The 18,474-nt window shown below is 34.2% G+C and overlaps 2 protein-coding genes across 7 annotated transcripts; both read left to right on the forward strand.

The window, feature by feature from the left end:
* The first annotated feature begins 6,159 nt into the window (after positions 1-6,159).
* LOC110646779 (uncharacterized) lies at positions 6,160-7,822 on the forward strand. The gene is made up of 3 exons (XM_021800326.2): positions 6,160-6,690; positions 6,985-7,236; positions 7,323-7,822. The coding sequence occupies exons 1-3, from the start codon at positions 6,334-6,336 to the stop codon at positions 7,617-7,619; spliced, it is 906 nt and encodes a 301-aa protein (XP_021656018.1). The 5' UTR covers positions 6,160-6,333; the 3' UTR covers positions 7,620-7,822.
* A 1,721-nt stretch (positions 7,823-9,543) lies between these two features.
* LOC110646748 (polypyrimidine tract-binding protein homolog 2) lies at positions 9,544-18,257 on the forward strand. 6 transcript variants are annotated; one of them, XM_021800290.2, is made up of 11 exons: positions 9,544-9,778; positions 10,223-10,456; positions 10,604-10,813; positions 12,101-12,163; positions 12,251-12,324; positions 12,741-12,836; positions 13,089-13,146; positions 15,924-16,028; positions 16,120-16,201; positions 17,238-17,350; positions 17,568-18,257. In XM_021800290.2, the coding sequence occupies exons 2-11, from the start codon at positions 10,271-10,273 to the stop codon at positions 17,925-17,927; spliced, it is 1,347 nt and encodes a 448-aa protein (XP_021655982.1). In that variant the 5' UTR covers positions 9,544-9,778; positions 10,223-10,270; the 3' UTR covers positions 17,928-18,257. The 6 variants fall into 6 exon arrangements, with proteins under 6 accessions (XP_021655982.1, XP_021655988.1, XP_021655995.1 ...); XM_021800296.2 differs by having other exon boundaries at positions 10,226-10,456; XM_021800303.2 differs by having other exon boundaries at positions 10,255-10,456.
* Positions 18,258-18,474: the final 217 nt, after the last annotated feature.

Here is an 18,474-nt window from a genome sequence, read left to right on the forward strand (position 1 = left end):
TGTGTTGCATTATTTTCTTGGGTTAGAGGTTAAGCAAGTTGAAGATGGTATTTTTGTGTCACAAAGGAAATATGCAACTGATTTACTTAAAAGATTCAGCATGTTAAACTGCAAAGTTGCAGCCACTCCTATGAACTTAAATGATAAGTTACAGGTTGATGATGGGACTGAACAAGCCAATGCAAGTCACTTTAGAAGCTTGGTTGGTGGCTTGATTTACTTAACACACTCACGGCCAGACATTGCATTTTCAGTTGGTGTAATTTCCAGGTTCATGCATAATCCTTCAAAGCATCATCTTGGAGCAGCAAAAAGAATTCTGCGTTATGTAGCTGGAACCATTGATTATGGGCTGTGGTATGAAAAAGTATCATTTTTCAAGTTAAGTGGGTTCACTGACAGCGATTGGGCTGGATGCTTGGAAGATAGAAGGAGCACTTCAGGATATATTTTTAATCTTGGGTCTGGTGCTATTTCTTGGAGTTCAAAGAAACAGAGCACGACAGCCTTGTCTTCATCAGAAGCGGAATACGCAGCGGCAACATCGTCAGCATGTCAAGGAGTATGGCTAAGGAGAATTCTTGCTGATCTCTGTCAAGAACAATCTGGAGCAACTGAAATTTATTGTGACAATCAGCAAAGAATTGCCATGACAAAAATCCAGTGTACCATGGAAGAACAAAGCATGTGGACATTCGTGTTCATTTTATTAGAGATCTTGTGGGAGATGGAGAAATCAAATTACAGTATTGTAGCACAAATGAACAAGTTCTTGATATCTTCACAAAATCACTTCCACGGACAAGCATGTCTACTTCATAAATCGACTTGAGTTTGCAACTTTGAATCAAGGGGGAGTATTAGAGATTGATTCAAAGTGACAGTTGTTTTATTTTCTGACTTTGTCTTAGGCACGTTTTGTTTTTCTTCCTAAAATTCTGGTTGTTTGTTAGTAGTGGGAGCATTTTTTATTTAGTGCCAATTAATTCTGCTATTTTATTGTTTTCAGTTATTGTGTTAAGCCTATTTAAAGGCCACTTTGGTTCATGAATAATATGTCTTTGTATGTCAAAGCTTTCTGCAGATTTGTGCCCACCATATGTTTGATTAAATTTCTCTTTGAGAACTAGTTATCTCTTTGCTGTCCTCACTTTATTGCTTGCTGTGATTACTTTATTTTGCAGCATTTGTGAGTTCTAGTGAGCCATCTTATGTTCCTTTCACAAAAGATGTTGGTAAAGAAGACGTAAGGTGGAAGAAACGAACGAAAACGCACCGTTTCATCTTTCTATTTTAAAATTTTCCCTAAAAAAAAAAAAGCACCTCTGTGCTAGGTGATGTCCGTACAGAAATTATTTTCTCTTTTACCTTTAGCCACATTAAAATGGTCAAAAGGAAAATGTTAAGAAAATAATAAAATTTATATTACAATATTTTTTTAAAATTTAATTTCTTTTTTTATTTGTAACTAATGTTTTATAGTAAATTAGTAAAAAATTATTAAATATAATAAATATAAATGAACATCAAATTATAAATAAATATCTAATAATTAAAATATATAACAACCATGAATGATTCAAGTACTAAAGATATTTTTTCACTTACATATGAGACTATTGCCATTTGTTCAGATTAATAAACATATCAAGATTATTTCATTTCACCTTCTAAACCAAAGATTATTTCATTTCATGTTTATATAAATATGGTACATTACATAATTTAAATTTTCAAATTTAAAATTAAATTATTAAAATTTTGTTATTGTTTATTATTTTTAATAATTAAATATTAATTTTTAATAAATAATAATATTTTATTTTAATTTAAAAACTTTGCATCTCGTAAACATGAGAAAATCTAAATATAAAAATAATATACAGAGATTACCGAATATTTTTAACACATTTAAAAATAATAAGGTAAATAATTATTTATTCATGAGATTGAGTCATAATTATAAGTAAATTTTTATAGTTTAAATTTTGAATTAATTAGTTCATAATATTTGATTTAGTGAGTTATTTAATTAATTTATTTACTTTGGCTTTAGTCAATCATTAAAAATTAAACAATAAATAAGTTAAAATATATATGAAATTATAAAAATACACGTTAATAAAAATAATTAAAAAAAAAGAAACATTTTCCAAACAAAATTTTATTTTATTTTTAAATTCTTTTAAACAAATAATTAAAAATTTGTTAATAAAAAATATTTTTAACTTTTACGCGTATTTTTATTTTTTAATTACTCTCTCCATCCATTTTTATACAACTCAACTCAACTCAACTCAACTCAACTCAACTTTTATCCCAAAAAATTTGGGATCGGCTATATGGATTCGCTTTCTCCACTCTGAACGATTTTGGGTTAAATCCTCAGAAATGTGTAATGCTTCTAGGTCATGTTGTACTACTCTCCTCCAAGTCAATTTAGGTCTACCCCTTTTTTTATTTCTATCCTCTAACCTAATGTGCTCTACTTGTCTAACTGGAGCCTCCGTATGTCTACGCTTCACATGACCAAACCACTTCAATCTCCCTTCTCTCAACTTATCTTCAATTGGCACCACTCCTACCTTTTCTATAATACTCTCATTACGGACTTTATCTAGTCTAGTATGGCCACTCATCCACTTTAACATTCTCATCTTTGCAACTCTTATCTTAGATGCATACGACTCTTTCAGTGCCTAACAATCACTACCATATAACATAACCGGTAGTATGACTGTACGGTAAAATTTTCTTTTCAATTTATTGGGAATCTTACGATCATATAAAACTCCCGTGGCACGTCTCCACTTCAACCATCCGGTTTTAATCCTATGACTAACATCCTCCTCACATCCCCTATTTACTCGAAGGACTGAGCCTAGATATTTAAAGTGATTACTTTGGGGCAGTATCACTCCATTCAAACTAACTCCTTCCCTATCACCAGTTTGGCCTTCACTAAACTTGCAATGCATGTATTCTGTCTTCGTTCTACTTAACTTAAAACCCTTTGACTCTAGAGTACTTCTCCAAATTTTTAGCTTTTTATTGACTCCTTCTCATGTCTCATCTATCAGAACAATATCATCCGCAAACATCATGCACCAAGGAATACTCTCTTGTATATGTTTCATCAGTTCATCTAAAACTAATGTAAAAAGGTAAGGGCTTATGGCTGATCCTTGGTGTAATCCAATTGAGATCGAAAAATCTCTTGTGTCCCCTTCCACTGTGCGCATAATAGTAGTTGTTCCTTCATACATATCTTTCAATACTTGTATGTACCTAATAGATACCCTCTTTTGTTCTAACACATTCCATAAGACCTCTTTTGGAACACTATCATAAGCCTTCTCCAAATCAATAAAAACCATGTGTAGATCTTTCTTCACATCTCTATATTTCTCCATCAAGCTTCTAGTGAGAAAGATCGCTTCCATAGTTGAACGACCGAGCATGAAACCAAATTGATTGAGAGAGATAGAAGTATCATGACGTAGTCGATGCTTCATAACTCTCTCCCACAACTTCATAGTATGGCTCATGAGTTTAATTCCACTATAGTTTGAGCAACTTTGTATGTCTCTCTTATTTTTAAAAATAGGTACTAAAATACTCTTCCTCCATTCATCAGGCATTTTTTTTGAGTTTAGAATCTTATTAAATAATTTAGTTAACCATGCCACTCCCATATCTCCCAAATACTTACACACTTCAATTGGTATTTCATCGGGTCCACAGGCTTTACCTACTTTCATTCTCTTAAGTGCTTCCTTTACTTCTAAAGATCTAATCCTTCTAGTATAATTCACATTCTTTTCTATTGTTCTATAATCTATATTCACTCTATTACCATTTTGACTATTGTTAAAGAGATCATTAAAATAATTTCTCCATCTTTCTTTAATGTTCTCATCTTTCACCAACACTTTTCCTTCTTTATCCTTAATGCACCTGACTTGATTGAGATCTTGACATTTCCTTTCTCTCCTCCTTGCTAATCTATCAATATCTTTCTCCCCTTCTTTAGTTCCAAGTTTCTCATATAACTTTTCAAAGGCCTGTGCTCTTGCTTGACTAACTGCCTTTTTTGCCTCTTTCTTTGCTATCTTGTACTGTTTATATGCCTCATTATTATCACATTTAGGTAATTTCTTATACCATTCCCTTTTTCTCTTCACTGCCTTTTGTGCTTCCTCATTCCATCACCATCTCTCTTTTGAGGGTGGTCCATGTCCTTTAGACTCTCCAAGTACTTTTCTAGCTACTTCTCTAATCTTTGATGCCATCTGTATCCACATATCATTGGCCTCCATATCCAGCTTCCATACTTCGGACTTGAGAAGCTCATTTTTGAACTTCACTTGCTTTACTCCTTTGAACTCCCACCACTTTGTTCAAGCTACATTATTTCTTCTGACCTCACTTGAATTGTTTCTAAACTTGACATCCAAGACCACCAACCGATGTTGACTTGTTAAAGCCTCTCCTGGAATGACCTTGCAATCCTTGCATAGAGCTCTATTTGTCTTTCTAGTTAAGAGGAGGTCGATTTGGCTTCTATGTTGCCCACTTTTGAAAGTCACTAAATGTGACTTTCTTTTTATAAAATAGGTATTTGCTAGTATTAGGTCGTATGCCAAAGCAAAATCCAGGATGCTTTTTCCCTCCTCATTTCGACTGCCAAAACCAAAACCTCCATGAACATTCTCATAACCTTGTCTATCACTTCCTACATGCCCATTCAAATCTCCACCAATGAAAACATTCTCTTTATTCGGTATGCTTTGCATTAAATCATCCATATCTTCCCAAAACCTTTGTTTACTCTCACTGTCTAGTCCTATTTGTGGGGCATAAGCACTAACTATATTTATTGTTTCTCCTTCTAGTACTAGCTTTACTAGTATAATTCTATCTCCTACTCTTTTTACAGCTATTACTGCGTCTTTCAATGTCCTGTCTATGATTATGCCCACTCCGTTCTTGTTTCTCTCATTTCCGGTAAACCACAGTTTGTACCCTGAATTACCCACTTCCTTACTTTTCTCTCCTACTCATTTAGTCTCTTGAATGCAAGCAATATTCACCCTTCTCCCTTTCAAAGTATCCACAAGCTCCATTAATTTTTCTGTAAGTGATCCAACATTCCAAGTACCAACGTTGATCCTCCTCCTATCCTGCTCCTTCCTAATTGGTCTCCTTCTATGATATCTTCTATTATTTTCTATGTCTATCTTGTGTTCTGTTCCACTATTTATTCTACTATCTGTCCTATGAACTAACTTCTTTACCCTCACCCGTCCATGATGTCGGAACCCTTACTCACTTAACACTACACCCAGGCGCCGGCATGGCGCGTCACTTTCGGTGAACGCCCTACACCCTTGCATATTTCACTTTCGGTGAACGCCCTACACCCTTGCATATTTTTCACTACACCCGGGCTCTGATGTAGCTCGTCGTTAGTAAAGGACGCCCCAACGTTTATATCATTTGAATCCATATCATAGGGTGTGACAAAATTTTTACGCTGGTTGTCACCTACCGCAACCCTCCTCCTTCATCCGGGTTTGGGACCGGCTAAGCGCAAACTACTTAGGCGGAGTTTCTCCATCAATTTTTATATATCATTTAAAATTTTTTATGATAATTAAGAAATTAAATAAATTATTTAAATTATAATAATTTTTTTTATTTAACTAAATTATTTTTTATCTCACTCAATTTTAATTGAGAAAAAGAAAAGTGATAAAATGAATTGTAGAAAATTATAGAAATAATTATTATATTTAGTTGAAATAAAAATTGAATTGAAAAAACTTAATACATCTTAATTTTTTTTAAATGATAGATAATTTTAAATAAAAAATATTTATTATATTTGAGCAATATTAACTTCTAAATTAATTCTTAAAAAAATTCAAACTCAAAATAAACAACTGAGATTTATTTTTCATATATAATATTTAATTTTAAAATTAAAATTTCAATTCAAATTTTCACGATTAATTTTAAATTTAAAAATTAAAATTATTTAAATATGATAGTCCATATAAACATGAGAAAATCTAAATCCATACGTCTAATCATTTCCGAGTTCTGTGACAAAAACCAAGATAATTTGCATTCTGAGGTAGCCACGTTTCCTCTAGCCCGCAATCAAACAGAACTCCATGCTCCAGGACACGTAGCCAACGACATTCACATCTCTAGCTTTCAAAATACCGAACCAAGGACGAAAACAAGAACACGACTTTGAAAACACACAAGCACATTCCGTACGCCGATCGATCTTTTGTATTGTAAAATTCTTGAATAATCTCGCAAATGGTGAAGCTAGCGTCTGCGCGAGAGAGCAGAATGTACGGACCAAGGCTGAGTCGAAACCGAGCAGAATACATAAACGCAGGGCTTTATCTGTTTGCTACCATTGTTCTTATTGGAGGGTTTGCGGCCGAGTTTTCAATGGAGCCTAGATCGGGTTTGGTTCTTGTGTTCATAGCTTTAGCGCTCATAATGTTTGTCAATCTTCATGATCTCGTTGCCCATCTCGCTGGGATCGATTACCGGTTACCTTTGATGGGATATGATCCGCAGCTCGCACTTGTAGAGTTCGCGGTTCCTGTAGTTCAAGCCTTGGGGGCTTTGCTATTGTTCTTGGGTATCTTTTTTCTTTTTCTTCAGGTACGTTGATGGATTCCAATTCCATGGAGATTGATGGAATTTGAACAAATAGGCAGATCAAATTTCAGATTTGTGTCTAACGTGCTGTTTTTACATTTTATTTTCTTTAATTTTCCCTCATATTGAGAAAATAAATCATCACCTGAATTTGAATTTTGCATCTGTTAATAGAAACTGGACTTGCCTTTTGGCATCTTATTGTCTCGTCTCTCAAACTCGAAAGTAATGCTTAGCAAGTTAGTTTCAGTGTATTGATTGCAAATTTGCATGGCATGACCATTTCACGCACTGTAGGAAGAGAAAGGATATGGTTACTTCAAATTGGACAAGCACGCCCTTAACATGCTTATCGCTGGACCAGCTCTATGGGTGCTTGGATCAATCCACAACTCGTGTCAAATTTACGAGAGAGCTGATGGGCATGTCCAAATCTTGCAAGAGAGTGTCCACATCCCTTTTTTAATGGGTAGCTTGTTGTTCTTTGTTGGAGCCATGCTTAATAGCCAAGAGCAGGCTGGGTTGGACCATCATGGGGTACTACTATTGGTAAGCTGCCATTTGTTTGCTTGAAACCAATTTTAGCATCGTATAAGACAGAAAAAAAAAATAAAATTACTCAAATATCAATGCAGGGAAGAACCATGGTATGGATGGGCATCTTTGGGAGCATTTTGCTGTTTATTGGGGGATTAACGAATGCGGTAAAAGTGTTCAAGATGCAGCAAATTGATGGACTGCGGCTGGAGAAACTGCGAGGAGGGGCTCAGGAAAGTTTGATGCAGCAGAGAGAAGGGCAGCTACCGCTTATTGCAGACGAACAATGGAGGAGGCAAAGAGTAATCGAGGAAACAAAAGCTGTACCTGTTCCTGTTCTTGTTCCTGTTACTGTTCCAACTCCTTACAAGGATGTGCTTCTTGGTCATACTTGATTGCTTCACTTTATCTACGAGCGACTACATTAATATTTTTTGACTGATTGCATGAAGTTCCAAATAATGAACGGTGAATCCAGCACTGTGGCAACTTGAAGTTTTTGTGTTAAGCTTAGAAATTTTATTAATTTTTTTACTGTAATATTTGAATTTGCATAATATCTGATATGGGGAGGATTTAACCATTGTTTTTTTTTTTTAGGGTTGAAGGTTTGAATGCTATAACAAAAGTTTGATGACTTGTGAAATTTTGCTAGCCAAATTTATTACAGTAATACACTTAAACCAAGTAACTACATAATTTTTTTTTTGGAATCTCATTATTATGGATTATTATGGATTTAGAGTCTGTTTGGTTTAACTGTTGAATACAGCTAATAGCCGTTAGCTATTACTATTAGTTGATTTATGTTAAGTGTTTGATAAAATTATGTTTAATAATTACTGTTGATATTTGAAATGCCAAATAGGGGTATATACTATAATTTATTTTATTATTAAAATAAATATAAAATTATAAAATTATTATATTTTATTATTTATTTTATTATTAAGTTAAATATATAATTATCAAATTAATATATTATATCATTTATTATATTATTAAAATAAAAACATAATTATTAATTTATTATATTATATTATTTATTTTATTATTGAAATAAGAAAATTTAATTTTTTAAAAAATAATTAAATAATTTTAAAAATATAGATAAAATAATAAAATAATTATTATTGTTGATAAAGAAAGAGCTTATAATTAATTTTAAGTTTTTAGATATAAATAAATATTTTTATATTTTATATTATTAATAAAAAATATTTTAATAAAATTGAAATGTGTTAGTTAAAATGTTAAAATTGAAATGAAAAGTATAAAAGTATTAATAATATTAATTTTCGAGTTAAATAAAAAAGAATAATATGTTCAAAATAAAAAATAAAATCAAATCAGTTATGATGAGAAACAGTTCAAAAAATATAGCTGATACAAATTGCAATTGATGGATACCATATCTGCTACCCATCGGCTATCAACTTTATTTTTAAAACTTATAAAACACTGTAGTTCACCTGTTTGGGCGTCTATCAGCTGCACCCAACAGGTGAACCAAACACCCCCTTAAAAAGTAAATATATAGATTTTATTTCTAGATTTCATAATATATATATATATATATATATCTTGGAACAATGCTCAATTATCATATGAGCACACATACCCTATTATTATTATTAGAGAGATTTTAGGGTACTTTTTTAGATAAATTAAATTATTATAAAATTTATTTTATAATTAATATGGTCTAAAATGGGCTAATTAATTGTAAAGATATTAACACGTATTATCATTCACTAGTTTGATTGAATATTTAGATATTCGATTTGAGTTCTCATCTGATTACTCTACTAGATGGATTAGGACATAGAAAAGGTCAAAGATATCACAATCTCAAATTCTCAATGTATCAAATAAATTTACATTAATAATCCCATAACAAAATCAATCATATAAATAAACAAAATCAGAATATAATGCAAACCACAACGCTTCTAATTTTTCATTCCTTGTAATTGATTTATGAAAAATAACTCAATTATCAAAAATTCTTTGACAAGAAATTATTGCCACACTCTTTTGAGGCTGTAAGTTTTTATTGGACTGAGCATAATAATTGTATATATTGGACTCTGTAGAATTTTTCCTGATTTCAGATTTTAAACAATATTTTTATAATTAGCTAACTTTGTACGCCAAATAACCAATACGACGACGTACCCCCCTAGTGAACAGTTTCCTATCAGTTGAGGCTTGAATTCCAAAGACTCGGCCCAATTCAGACCTGATCAGACCCAATCTCCTGTGCCCCTGTGACCCAATACGAGACAAAAATTACCATAGGATTACTAGCTGAAGCTTAGCTAAATACGCTCAATTCTTCCATCCCGTTGTTACTGACGGGGCGACGCCTTTGGCCCTTGTGCTGCTCAGTGCTCTTTGCAGGTACTAAATACACCAAAAGATTTCGTTCCTAAGCCGTGATTGGAGGAAATCCATAAAGTCCTCTTTTGTTCTATTTGTCTTTATTCCATTTTCGAACCCTAATTTCAACCTTATCGCACATCAACGATTCAGCTTTCGCTGAATCCCTCAGGTATTGGATTTCTTATGTTTTAATTCGAACTTCTTCTTGTTTGCCCTAACTTGCTTTTGATCTTGCAACATACACGCGATATAAGCTGAGATTTTCATACTCCCTTGTATTGATTTACCTTTTAATTGAAATACACTCATCGTATACCTGTTTGAATCACGGGTATTTGTTGTTTTAGAAATAATTTTAGGCTTGTTTTATGTATTGCGTATTGATTCTGTTTGGCTAGCCAAGTAGATTCTTTATATTTTATTTTTGTTCTGTAAATTATCAGGGAGAAGTTGAACTCATTGGAGCCAATGTAATTTTAATGTTTTAATTATTTTTCTTTGGGTTCTATTGCTTATAAATTTATTTTAATTTTTAATTTTTTTTATTGAGCTGGTTAATGTTTTAAAACAGTCTGTATGATGTTACTTTGAAAAATGGGATTTTGTGTTGCAGTAGTTTGAGGGGCTACATAATTTGTCCTGTAGACTGGGGTTGTGCGGAATGGCATCTGTATCCAGTCAGCCACAGTTCCGTCTCACCCAACCTCCATCTAAGGTGTTGCACTTGAGAAACTTGCCATGGGAGTGCACGGAGGAGGAATTGATTGAGCTTGGGAAGCCCTTTGGTAAAGTTGTCAACACAAAGTGCAATGTTGGAGCTAATAGAAATCAAGCTTTTATAGAATTTGTGAGTGTATTTTCTTTTCATCATTTTTTTTAAAATTATTTTGTGTGTGTGTGTGTGTGTGTGTGTGTGTGTGTGTGTGTGTGTGTGTGTGGGTCTTTTACCTCATTAATGTTACTCATTTACTTTTCATTTAAAAAACCTTTTTAGGCTGATTTAAATCAGGCTATTGCAATGATATCATATTATGCTTCGTCATCAGAGCCTGCTCAGGTACGGGGGAAGACAGTTTACCTGCAGTATTCTAATAGGCAAGAAATAGTCAACAACAAAACAACAGCTGATGTTGCCGGAAATGTGTTGTTGGTAACCATTGAAGGTGCAGATGCACGCCTTGTCAGCATTGATGTTTTGCACCTGGTAAGCAAATGACACACTTTCCTGTAATGGTTACAAGAAGTAACCATATTTCTAAAGGATTGTACCAATTCTATACTCAGGCTGTAGTTTGTCTTGCTTTGGAAAGCATCATTTGACATGAATGTAAATGGATCAGCAGGCCCATGTCAAAGGAATATCTTCAATGGCAGCTTAATGCATTGGGGGAAATAGCACATGTGTGTTTGTCTCCTTTCTCCTTTCCTTAACACTGCCTCTTTCTTTGCTTCTCCTCCTCCTCCTCCTCCTCAACTCCATATTCCTACCACCGGAATATTTAAGGATTTTTTTCATTTCTTTTCTCCTATGCACCCCTCCACCTGTAATTCTAATGATCTTGTTACTATAGGGTATTTGTTTAGGATGCAGTTGTTATATCTTGTATTAGTGTTATTGTGTTTTATGTTATACCATTAGTTAATCTATGTGATAATTGGTATAATCTATGTGATTATGGTCTAAAGCGTTTTTGATAAGCAAGTTCTTTGCATCATTTGGTTCAAGCTTTACTAAGTGGATTTATTTGCGTTTAATGAAAGGTAAAACCATGGCTTTCATTTCATTGGACAAAGAATCTTAGTATCAGCCACTAATATTTTTCTTTTATATTCAAGGTTGGTAATTTCAGATATGTATGACGATATAAAGGATTCCTTGAGCCTTATCAGGATGTTAGTTGGCTATCTTGAGGTCAAGAGATTAACTCACTTGGCAAAACCTTGATGCAGCTAAAGTGGCAATAACCACCAGCCTTTCTGTTGTTGAACACTATACAACTCAACTCAACTTAACTAAGCCTTTATCCCAAAAATTTGTGGTCGGCTATATGGATTCGCTTTCTCCACTCTAAACAATTTTGGGTTAAATCCTCAGAAATGTGTAATGCTTCTAGGTCATGTTGAAAACTATAGGTTTTACAAATTTTCTAGTAGTATTTTAATCCTTGGGCTTAATTTAAGAGGTTTATTTCCACATATACTTGATTTTTGCGGTAGTACAGCCTGGGGGATGTATTTACTCTCTCCTTGGCAATTATAAAAATTCCCTAGAGATGCTTAGTCTATCATGTCTTTATCTTGATACATTTCTGGTCATTAATGACTTATTTTTAAATTTATGATTTTATATATTTTTTTTTAATGTGAATCTGTCATTGGATAATGCTGCATCTTCTTGTTTGTACATAAGACAGATTGTTGATTTTTATTGCTTCTTAGGTTGTTTGATATCCATGCCAATTTACCTCTGTAAAAAATTTTGATGATGCAGGTGTTTTCTGCATTTGGGTTTGTGCATAAGATTACTACCTTTGAGAAGACGGCTGGATTCCAGGTCTATATTTTTGTGCTAATCTTTAAATTTTTCTCTGTTCCCTTTTGGCCTTCTAACACAAGTTCATTTTGTACATAATCTTTTCAGGCATTGGTGCAATTTTCTGATGCAGAAACTGCCTCTTCTGCAAAAAATGCCCTTGATGGAAGAAACATCCCTAGGTGACAGTTGTATTAATTGTTTGACATGGTATTTAGTCCGACTGCTATGGGCATTTAGATTTAGATGCATTAAAACTGGACATCTTTTCAGGAGTTTAGGAAAAATCTTTCTGGCATATATGTTCTAATAAGTGTCTGATGGACTGTCAAACTCTCTTGCACCACCACTTATTTTTTATTCCTTCTCTTTCTAAAATTTCTGGCATTGTAATGTCAATAGGAAAATTATTTTCACTAAGAAACAATAACTTGTTGAATTTGGACCATATATAAGAACATTAAAGTGCCTGCACACACACACACACACACACACACACACACACACACACACATGCATAAACCTTTTGGTCATTTTTATTTTTGTGTAAATTTCAATTTACATCTCTTCTTTTAACTTCTGTTGGCTGGTGTATCAGTTATCTGCTTCCTGAGCATATTGGACCATGTACCCTTAGGATCACATATTCTGCTCATACAGATTTGAGTGTAAAATTCCAGAGCCATCGGAGCAGGTATTCCTGATGTCTGTTTCTTTCAGCTGCCTGAGACCTTTTATACCTTCTTATGTACAATGTCCACTTACTGTTTTTACAGATTCGTTTCTCTTTCTCTAGTACCTGATATTGTTGTTAGTTCTGTTCACCCTCTATATTGGGATTTCATCTGTCTTTTTTTCCTGTTTCGTTTCCTGGAATCTCCTCTCTCTCTCTGTTGGGCATCACTGTTTTCCTAATTTCTGGCAACTGCACTTTTTGTTGATCCAGGGACTACACTAATCCAAACCTGCCTGTTGCACCATCAGCTATAGATGGAGGTGGTCTGGTAAGGCACTGCAAATAACTGTTGACTTGTGGGAATTGGCTATATAAGAATACCATATGATTGCTTGTGACTTACATTTGGTGCATTTGCTAGCCATTTCAGTGGCCAACATTTTTTTTTCTTTGTCTTGGAATCCCTCCATAAAGAATAAGACTAGGGCTGAGCGGAATTCGGTTCAAACCGAAAAACCGAACCGAACCGAGTCAATTCGGTTCAATCGGTTCGGTTTTAAAATTCAAACGGTTCGGCTCGGTTTTATATTATAAAAATTTCGGTTATTTCGGTTCGGTTTGGTTCGGTTTTGAAGAGAAAAAATCGGTTAAACCGAACCGAACCGAATAGTAATTTATATATTCAAATTGAACCAAATCGAACCAAATTGATTTTTGAATTGATTTATTTTTATGGGAAATTTATCAATTATATTTAATTATATATATATATATTAATCGTTTAATTTCATTGATTAATGGTTATTAGATTCAAACCAAAGTCAAAATTAGACCAAATAACTTGAAAATCAAGTCTAAATTAAAAATTGAATCAAAAATCAAAACTGATCGGTTTAAACCGAATCGAACCGAAATAGAGCGGTTCGATTCGATTTTTCACCCATTTCGGTTTGGTTCGGTTTCTAAAATTTAAAATTCGGTTTTTATAATTTAATTCGGTTCGGTTTGGTTCGGTTCTAACCGAATGCTCACCCCTAAATAAGACTGTTAGTTTTTTGTTTTTGGTAGTCCACTTAATTAGTCAAGCAAGAGCGCAGACTTTTGAAAAGTTATATGAGAAATTTGAAACTAAAGAAGAGGAGAAAGATATTTATAGATTAGCAAGGCGGAGAGAAAAGATATGTCAAGATCTCAATCAAGTTGAGTGCATTAAGGATTAAAGAAGGAAAAATGTTGGTGAAAGATGAGGATATTAAAGAAAGATGGAGAAATTATTTTGATGGTCTCTTTAATAATAGTCAAAATGGTAATAGCGTGAATGTAGACCACAGAACAATAGAAAAGAATGTGAATTATACTAGAAGGATTAGATCTTTAAAAGTAAAGGAAACACTTAAGAGAATGAAAGTGGGTAAAGCCTGTGGACCCGATGGAATACCAATTGAAATGTGGAAGTGTTTAGGAGATATGGGAGTGGCATGGTTAACTAAATTGTTTAATAAGATTCTAAACTCAAAGAAAATGCCTGATGAATGGAGGATGAGTATTTTAGTACCTATTTTTAAAAATAAGGGAGACATACAGAGTTGCTCAAACTATAGGGGAATTAAACTCATGAGCAATACTATGAAGTTGTATGAGAGAGTTGTGGAACATCGACTACGTCATGATACTTTTATCTCTCCCAATCAATTTGGCTTCATGTCTGGTCTTTCAATTATGGAAGCGATCTTTCTCATTAGAAGCTTGATGGAGAAATATAGAGATGTGAAAAAAGATCTACACATGGTTTTTATCGATTTAGAGAAGACTTATGATAGTGTTCCAAGAGATGTCTTATGGAGAGTGTTAAAATAAAAAAGGGTATCTATTAGGTACATACAAGTGTTAAAAGATATGTATAAAGGAGCAACTACTATTGTGCGCATAGTGGGAGGGGACACAAGAGATTTTTCTATCTCAGTTGAATTACGCCAAGGTTCAATTGTAAGCCCTTATTTTTTTACATTAGTTTTAGATGAATTGGCGAAATATATACAAGAGAGTATCCATTGGTGCATGATATTTGCAGATAATATAATTCTGATAGATGAGACACGAGAAGGGTTCAATAGAAAGTTAGAGCTTTGGAAAAGTACTCTAGAGTCAAAGGGCTTTAAGTTAAGTTGAACAAAGACAGAATACATATATTGCAAGTTCAGTGAAGGCTGAACTGGTAATAGAGAAGGAGTTAGGTTGAATGTAGTGGTACTGTCCCAAAGTAATCACGCTAAATATCTCGGCTCATTTCTTTAAGTAGATGGGAGATGTGAGGAGGATGTTAGTCATAGGATTAAAGCCGGATGATTGAAATGGAGACATGCAATGAGAGTTTTATGTGATTGCAAGATTCCCAATAAGTTGAAAGGAAAATTTTACCATACAGCCATACGACCGGCCATATTTTATAGTAGTAAGTGTTGGGCAATGAAGGAGTCGTATGTGTCTAAGATAACAGTTGCGGATATGAGAATGTTAAGGTGGATGAGTTGCCATACTAGATTAGATAAAGTCCGTAATGAGAGTATTAGAGAAAAGGTAGGAGTGGTACTAATTGAGGATAAGTTGAGAGAAAGGAGATTGAGGTGGTTTGATCATGTGAAGTGTAGGCATACGGAGGCTCTAGTTAGACAAGTAGAGCACATTAGAGTAGATGATAGAAAGAAAAGAAGGGGTAGACCTAAACTGACTTGGAGGAGAGTAGTACAACATGACCTAGAAGCATTACACATTTCCGAGGATTTAACCCAAAATCGTTTAGAGTGGAGAAAGAGAATCCATATAGTCGACTCCAAATTTTTGGAATAAAGGCTTAGCTGAGTTGAGTTGAGTTGTAGTCCACTTAATGTGGCTGGATTTTTTTTAATGTTAAGAACTTAAGATGCTTGCATGTGATGCTTTTTTTTTCCTATGCAAAGAAACATGGTGTGGCAACCTAACCAGGACACTGTGTATACTAGACATAAATATGCATTTAGTTATGCCATTTACTTCTATTAGCAGATGTAGCAATTTTTTTATTAGTTTCATATATTCACTTTGATTAAATGCTACTTATCATTTCAGTTCAGTGTGGGCCTTGATGGAAAAAAACTAGAACCTGAGAGTAATGTTCTACTGGCATCAATTGAGAACATGCAATATGCTGTCACCTTGGATGTTTTACACATGGTATTTGCAATCACCTAACAAATTCAGAGATTTTTGTTTGTCTATGCTGTTCTCAGTACTGATAATTTTTGGGTCCCTGATATTGTCCAAGGTTTTCTCTGCTTTTGGACCCGTGCAGAAGATTGCAATGTTTGACAAGAATGGTGGACTTCAGGCTTTGATTCAATACCCTGGTATTATTTAAACTTAAATTCTGTGTTGATGGATATCATAGCTTTTGTTGTTAAAAAAGTATTCAGGAAGGTGGTCCATTTTTAGCCAATATCGATTAGTGTTTAAAATTAGTTCCACACATGTTAGAGGACTAGGAAGTGGCCCATTTGGTAGCCAATATCGAGTAGTGTTTAAAATTAGCTCCAGACTTGCATTTCAGTATTTGTTTAAGGCATGGTTTTGGCAGCTGGGTTTGTCAAGATAAAGCTTTCTCAATCTGAAAAAAAAAAAAAGAATCTTTTTCCAGGGAAGGATTTCACTTTCAGGATCTCTACATTGTTTTCCTAATATGCATATGATGTTTGGACAAATTAGGGAAAAGCTATTTTTCTCAATACTCATTTTGGGCTCTAACTCTGCCATGAGTTAAAGGAAGAAAAATCCAAATGCTATCGACCCATCACCCAGCTGCAAGCCATCCAGGGGGAAAGGAAATAATCTTATATTTATCTTCCTTTACTTTTTTGTTGTAGTTATAGCTCAGAATTACTATTTTTCCTGTTAGCTTCCACTCATTTGGATTGCATAAATCAATTCTGCAGTACAACTCCTCACTGAAGACTCTGTTAAATGGGAAAAATAAGAGACTAGGGAAATTGGAGAGAGAGAGGAGATTTTGGATGTTATTTATTGTATTCAATTACTTGTTTCAATAAATATAGCTCAAACACTGTTCTTACACTGACTTGGCCAGCTAGATTCTTGGAATCAATAACAGAATGACTAACAACTTGCAAGCATTAGAAACTAACTTTTAGCATCTAATTAATTATTCTAGCTAAGCAAGCACAAATGACAGTCTTTCTTTGCTAGTCAAAGCTCAAAGCAAAGCAATCCTAATACATCTTAACATTTCCATGAATGTTTGGACTTTGGAGTTCTTTGTACTTGGAATGTAAGCTTATTAATTGATTGTCTGCCTGAAGGAAGATGGATTTCAGATTCTTTATATCTATTGCGTGTAGATTGAGGTATTGATGGTTACCTGAATTGCAGATGTTCAGACAGCTGTTCTAGCCAAAGAAGCATTGGAAGGACACTGCATCTATGATGGAGGGTTTTGCAAACTTCACATCTCATATTCTCGCCATCATGATCTTAGTATAAAGGTAACCATATTTTACCCTTGAAATGTAAGTTTATTTTGTGTTTATTACAAGAGTGAGTTACATCATATTAACCTAGAGCAAATTGCACTATGATTGTCCAGTGCCTTGATAGCTGTAAGAATGGTATCTGATTATATAGATTGATTTTGTAGAAATGTTTTTTGACACCCTTGAACCATCAGAGTATGTTGTTCAGAGCTTGATATGCTGATTACAGGTTAATAACGATCGGAGTAGAGACTATACAATCCCTAATACTGCCATGTTGAACCCTCAGCCTTCTATTCTTGGGCATCAGCCTGTTTCTACAATTGGTCCCCCTGCTCATCCATACAGTGGAACTCAGTTTGCTCCACCTACAGAGCATCCAGCAATGCCTCAACCTTCAGCTGGATGGGCTGCAGGAGTACTAGCAGCGCCCCATTCTATGCTAGCACAGATGAGTAATCAGCCTTACTTGCCGCCTGGCGCTATGCCACCCCAAATGGGACCTGGAATGATGTCGATGGCAGGCCCTAGCCGCCTACCACAGGGTGCTGCAATGCCACCACCTTATAGACCTGGCCAAATGCAATAGTCTGTAGTCTATTAGTAGTTTTATTTATCAGTTTCATGTTCAACAATCTGCAAAATGGACTTGTGTGGATATGCCTTTTGAAGGAGTGCCCTTCTACAACCCAATCTATCTGTGAAGTTCGAAGTGGTTTAAATGTTTCTCTTTTTCAGCAATTTTGGAGTTGAGATTCTGTTAGCAGAAGTTTGAGAGCCTTTTGCTGGCCCAGCTCTATTCTGAACCTTGTCTGTGTTTGATTGGTATTATGAAGTTCTAAACATTAAAATGGTCACATTTTACTTCTTTTACTAAAGTATTAATGCTCCTTAATTATATTCGAGAAAATTTGTATTATGCTTTAGGCTTGCCAATCGTTCAATTGCCTTTTGATATTCTTATGCGTAAGACTGATGTCAGCACGCATGTGTTCTCATCTTCCGAAGTGGCTTACTTTTGTGCTTAGGAGGAATTTAGATGCCATCCTTTCTTTACTGAAGTTATCCCTTCCCTGAATGAATGAGACCAACAGGATATAGGCTCCTGTCTTATGATGCTTTTAGTTGGTGCAGTC

Source organism: Hevea brasiliensis, chromosome 13, assembly GCF_030052815.1.
Source record: "Hevea brasiliensis isolate MT/VB/25A 57/8 chromosome 13, ASM3005281v1, whole genome shotgun sequence".
NCBI lineage: Eukaryota > Viridiplantae > Streptophyta > Magnoliopsida > Malpighiales > Euphorbiaceae > Hevea > Hevea brasiliensis.

Excerpts from the sequence above, each read along its gene's own strand:
- LOC110646748 (XM_021800290.2), top strand. The coding sequence starts at position 10,271 with ATGGCATCTGTATCCAGTCAGCCACAGTTCCGTCTCACCCAACCTCCA. Across the intron at positions 10,814-12,100 it reads GCATTGATGTTTTGCACCTG|GTGTTTTCTGCATTTGGGTT; the intron begins GTAAGCAAATGA and ends TTGATGATGCAG. Across the intron at positions 12,325-12,740 it reads GATGGAAGAAACATCCCTAG|TTATCTGCTTCCTGAGCATA; the intron begins GTGACAGTTGTA and ends CTGGTGTATCAG.
- LOC110646779 (XM_021800326.2), top strand. The coding sequence starts at position 6,334 with ATGGTGAAGCTAGCGTCTGCGCGAGAGAGCAGAATGTACGGACCAAGG. Across the intron at positions 6,691-6,984 it reads TCTTTTTTCTTTTTCTTCAG|GAAGAGAAAGGATATGGTTA; the intron begins GTACGTTGATGG and ends CACGCACTGTAG. Across the intron at positions 7,237-7,322 it reads ATCATGGGGTACTACTATTG|GGAAGAACCATGGTATGGAT; the intron begins GTAAGCTGCCAT and ends ATATCAATGCAG.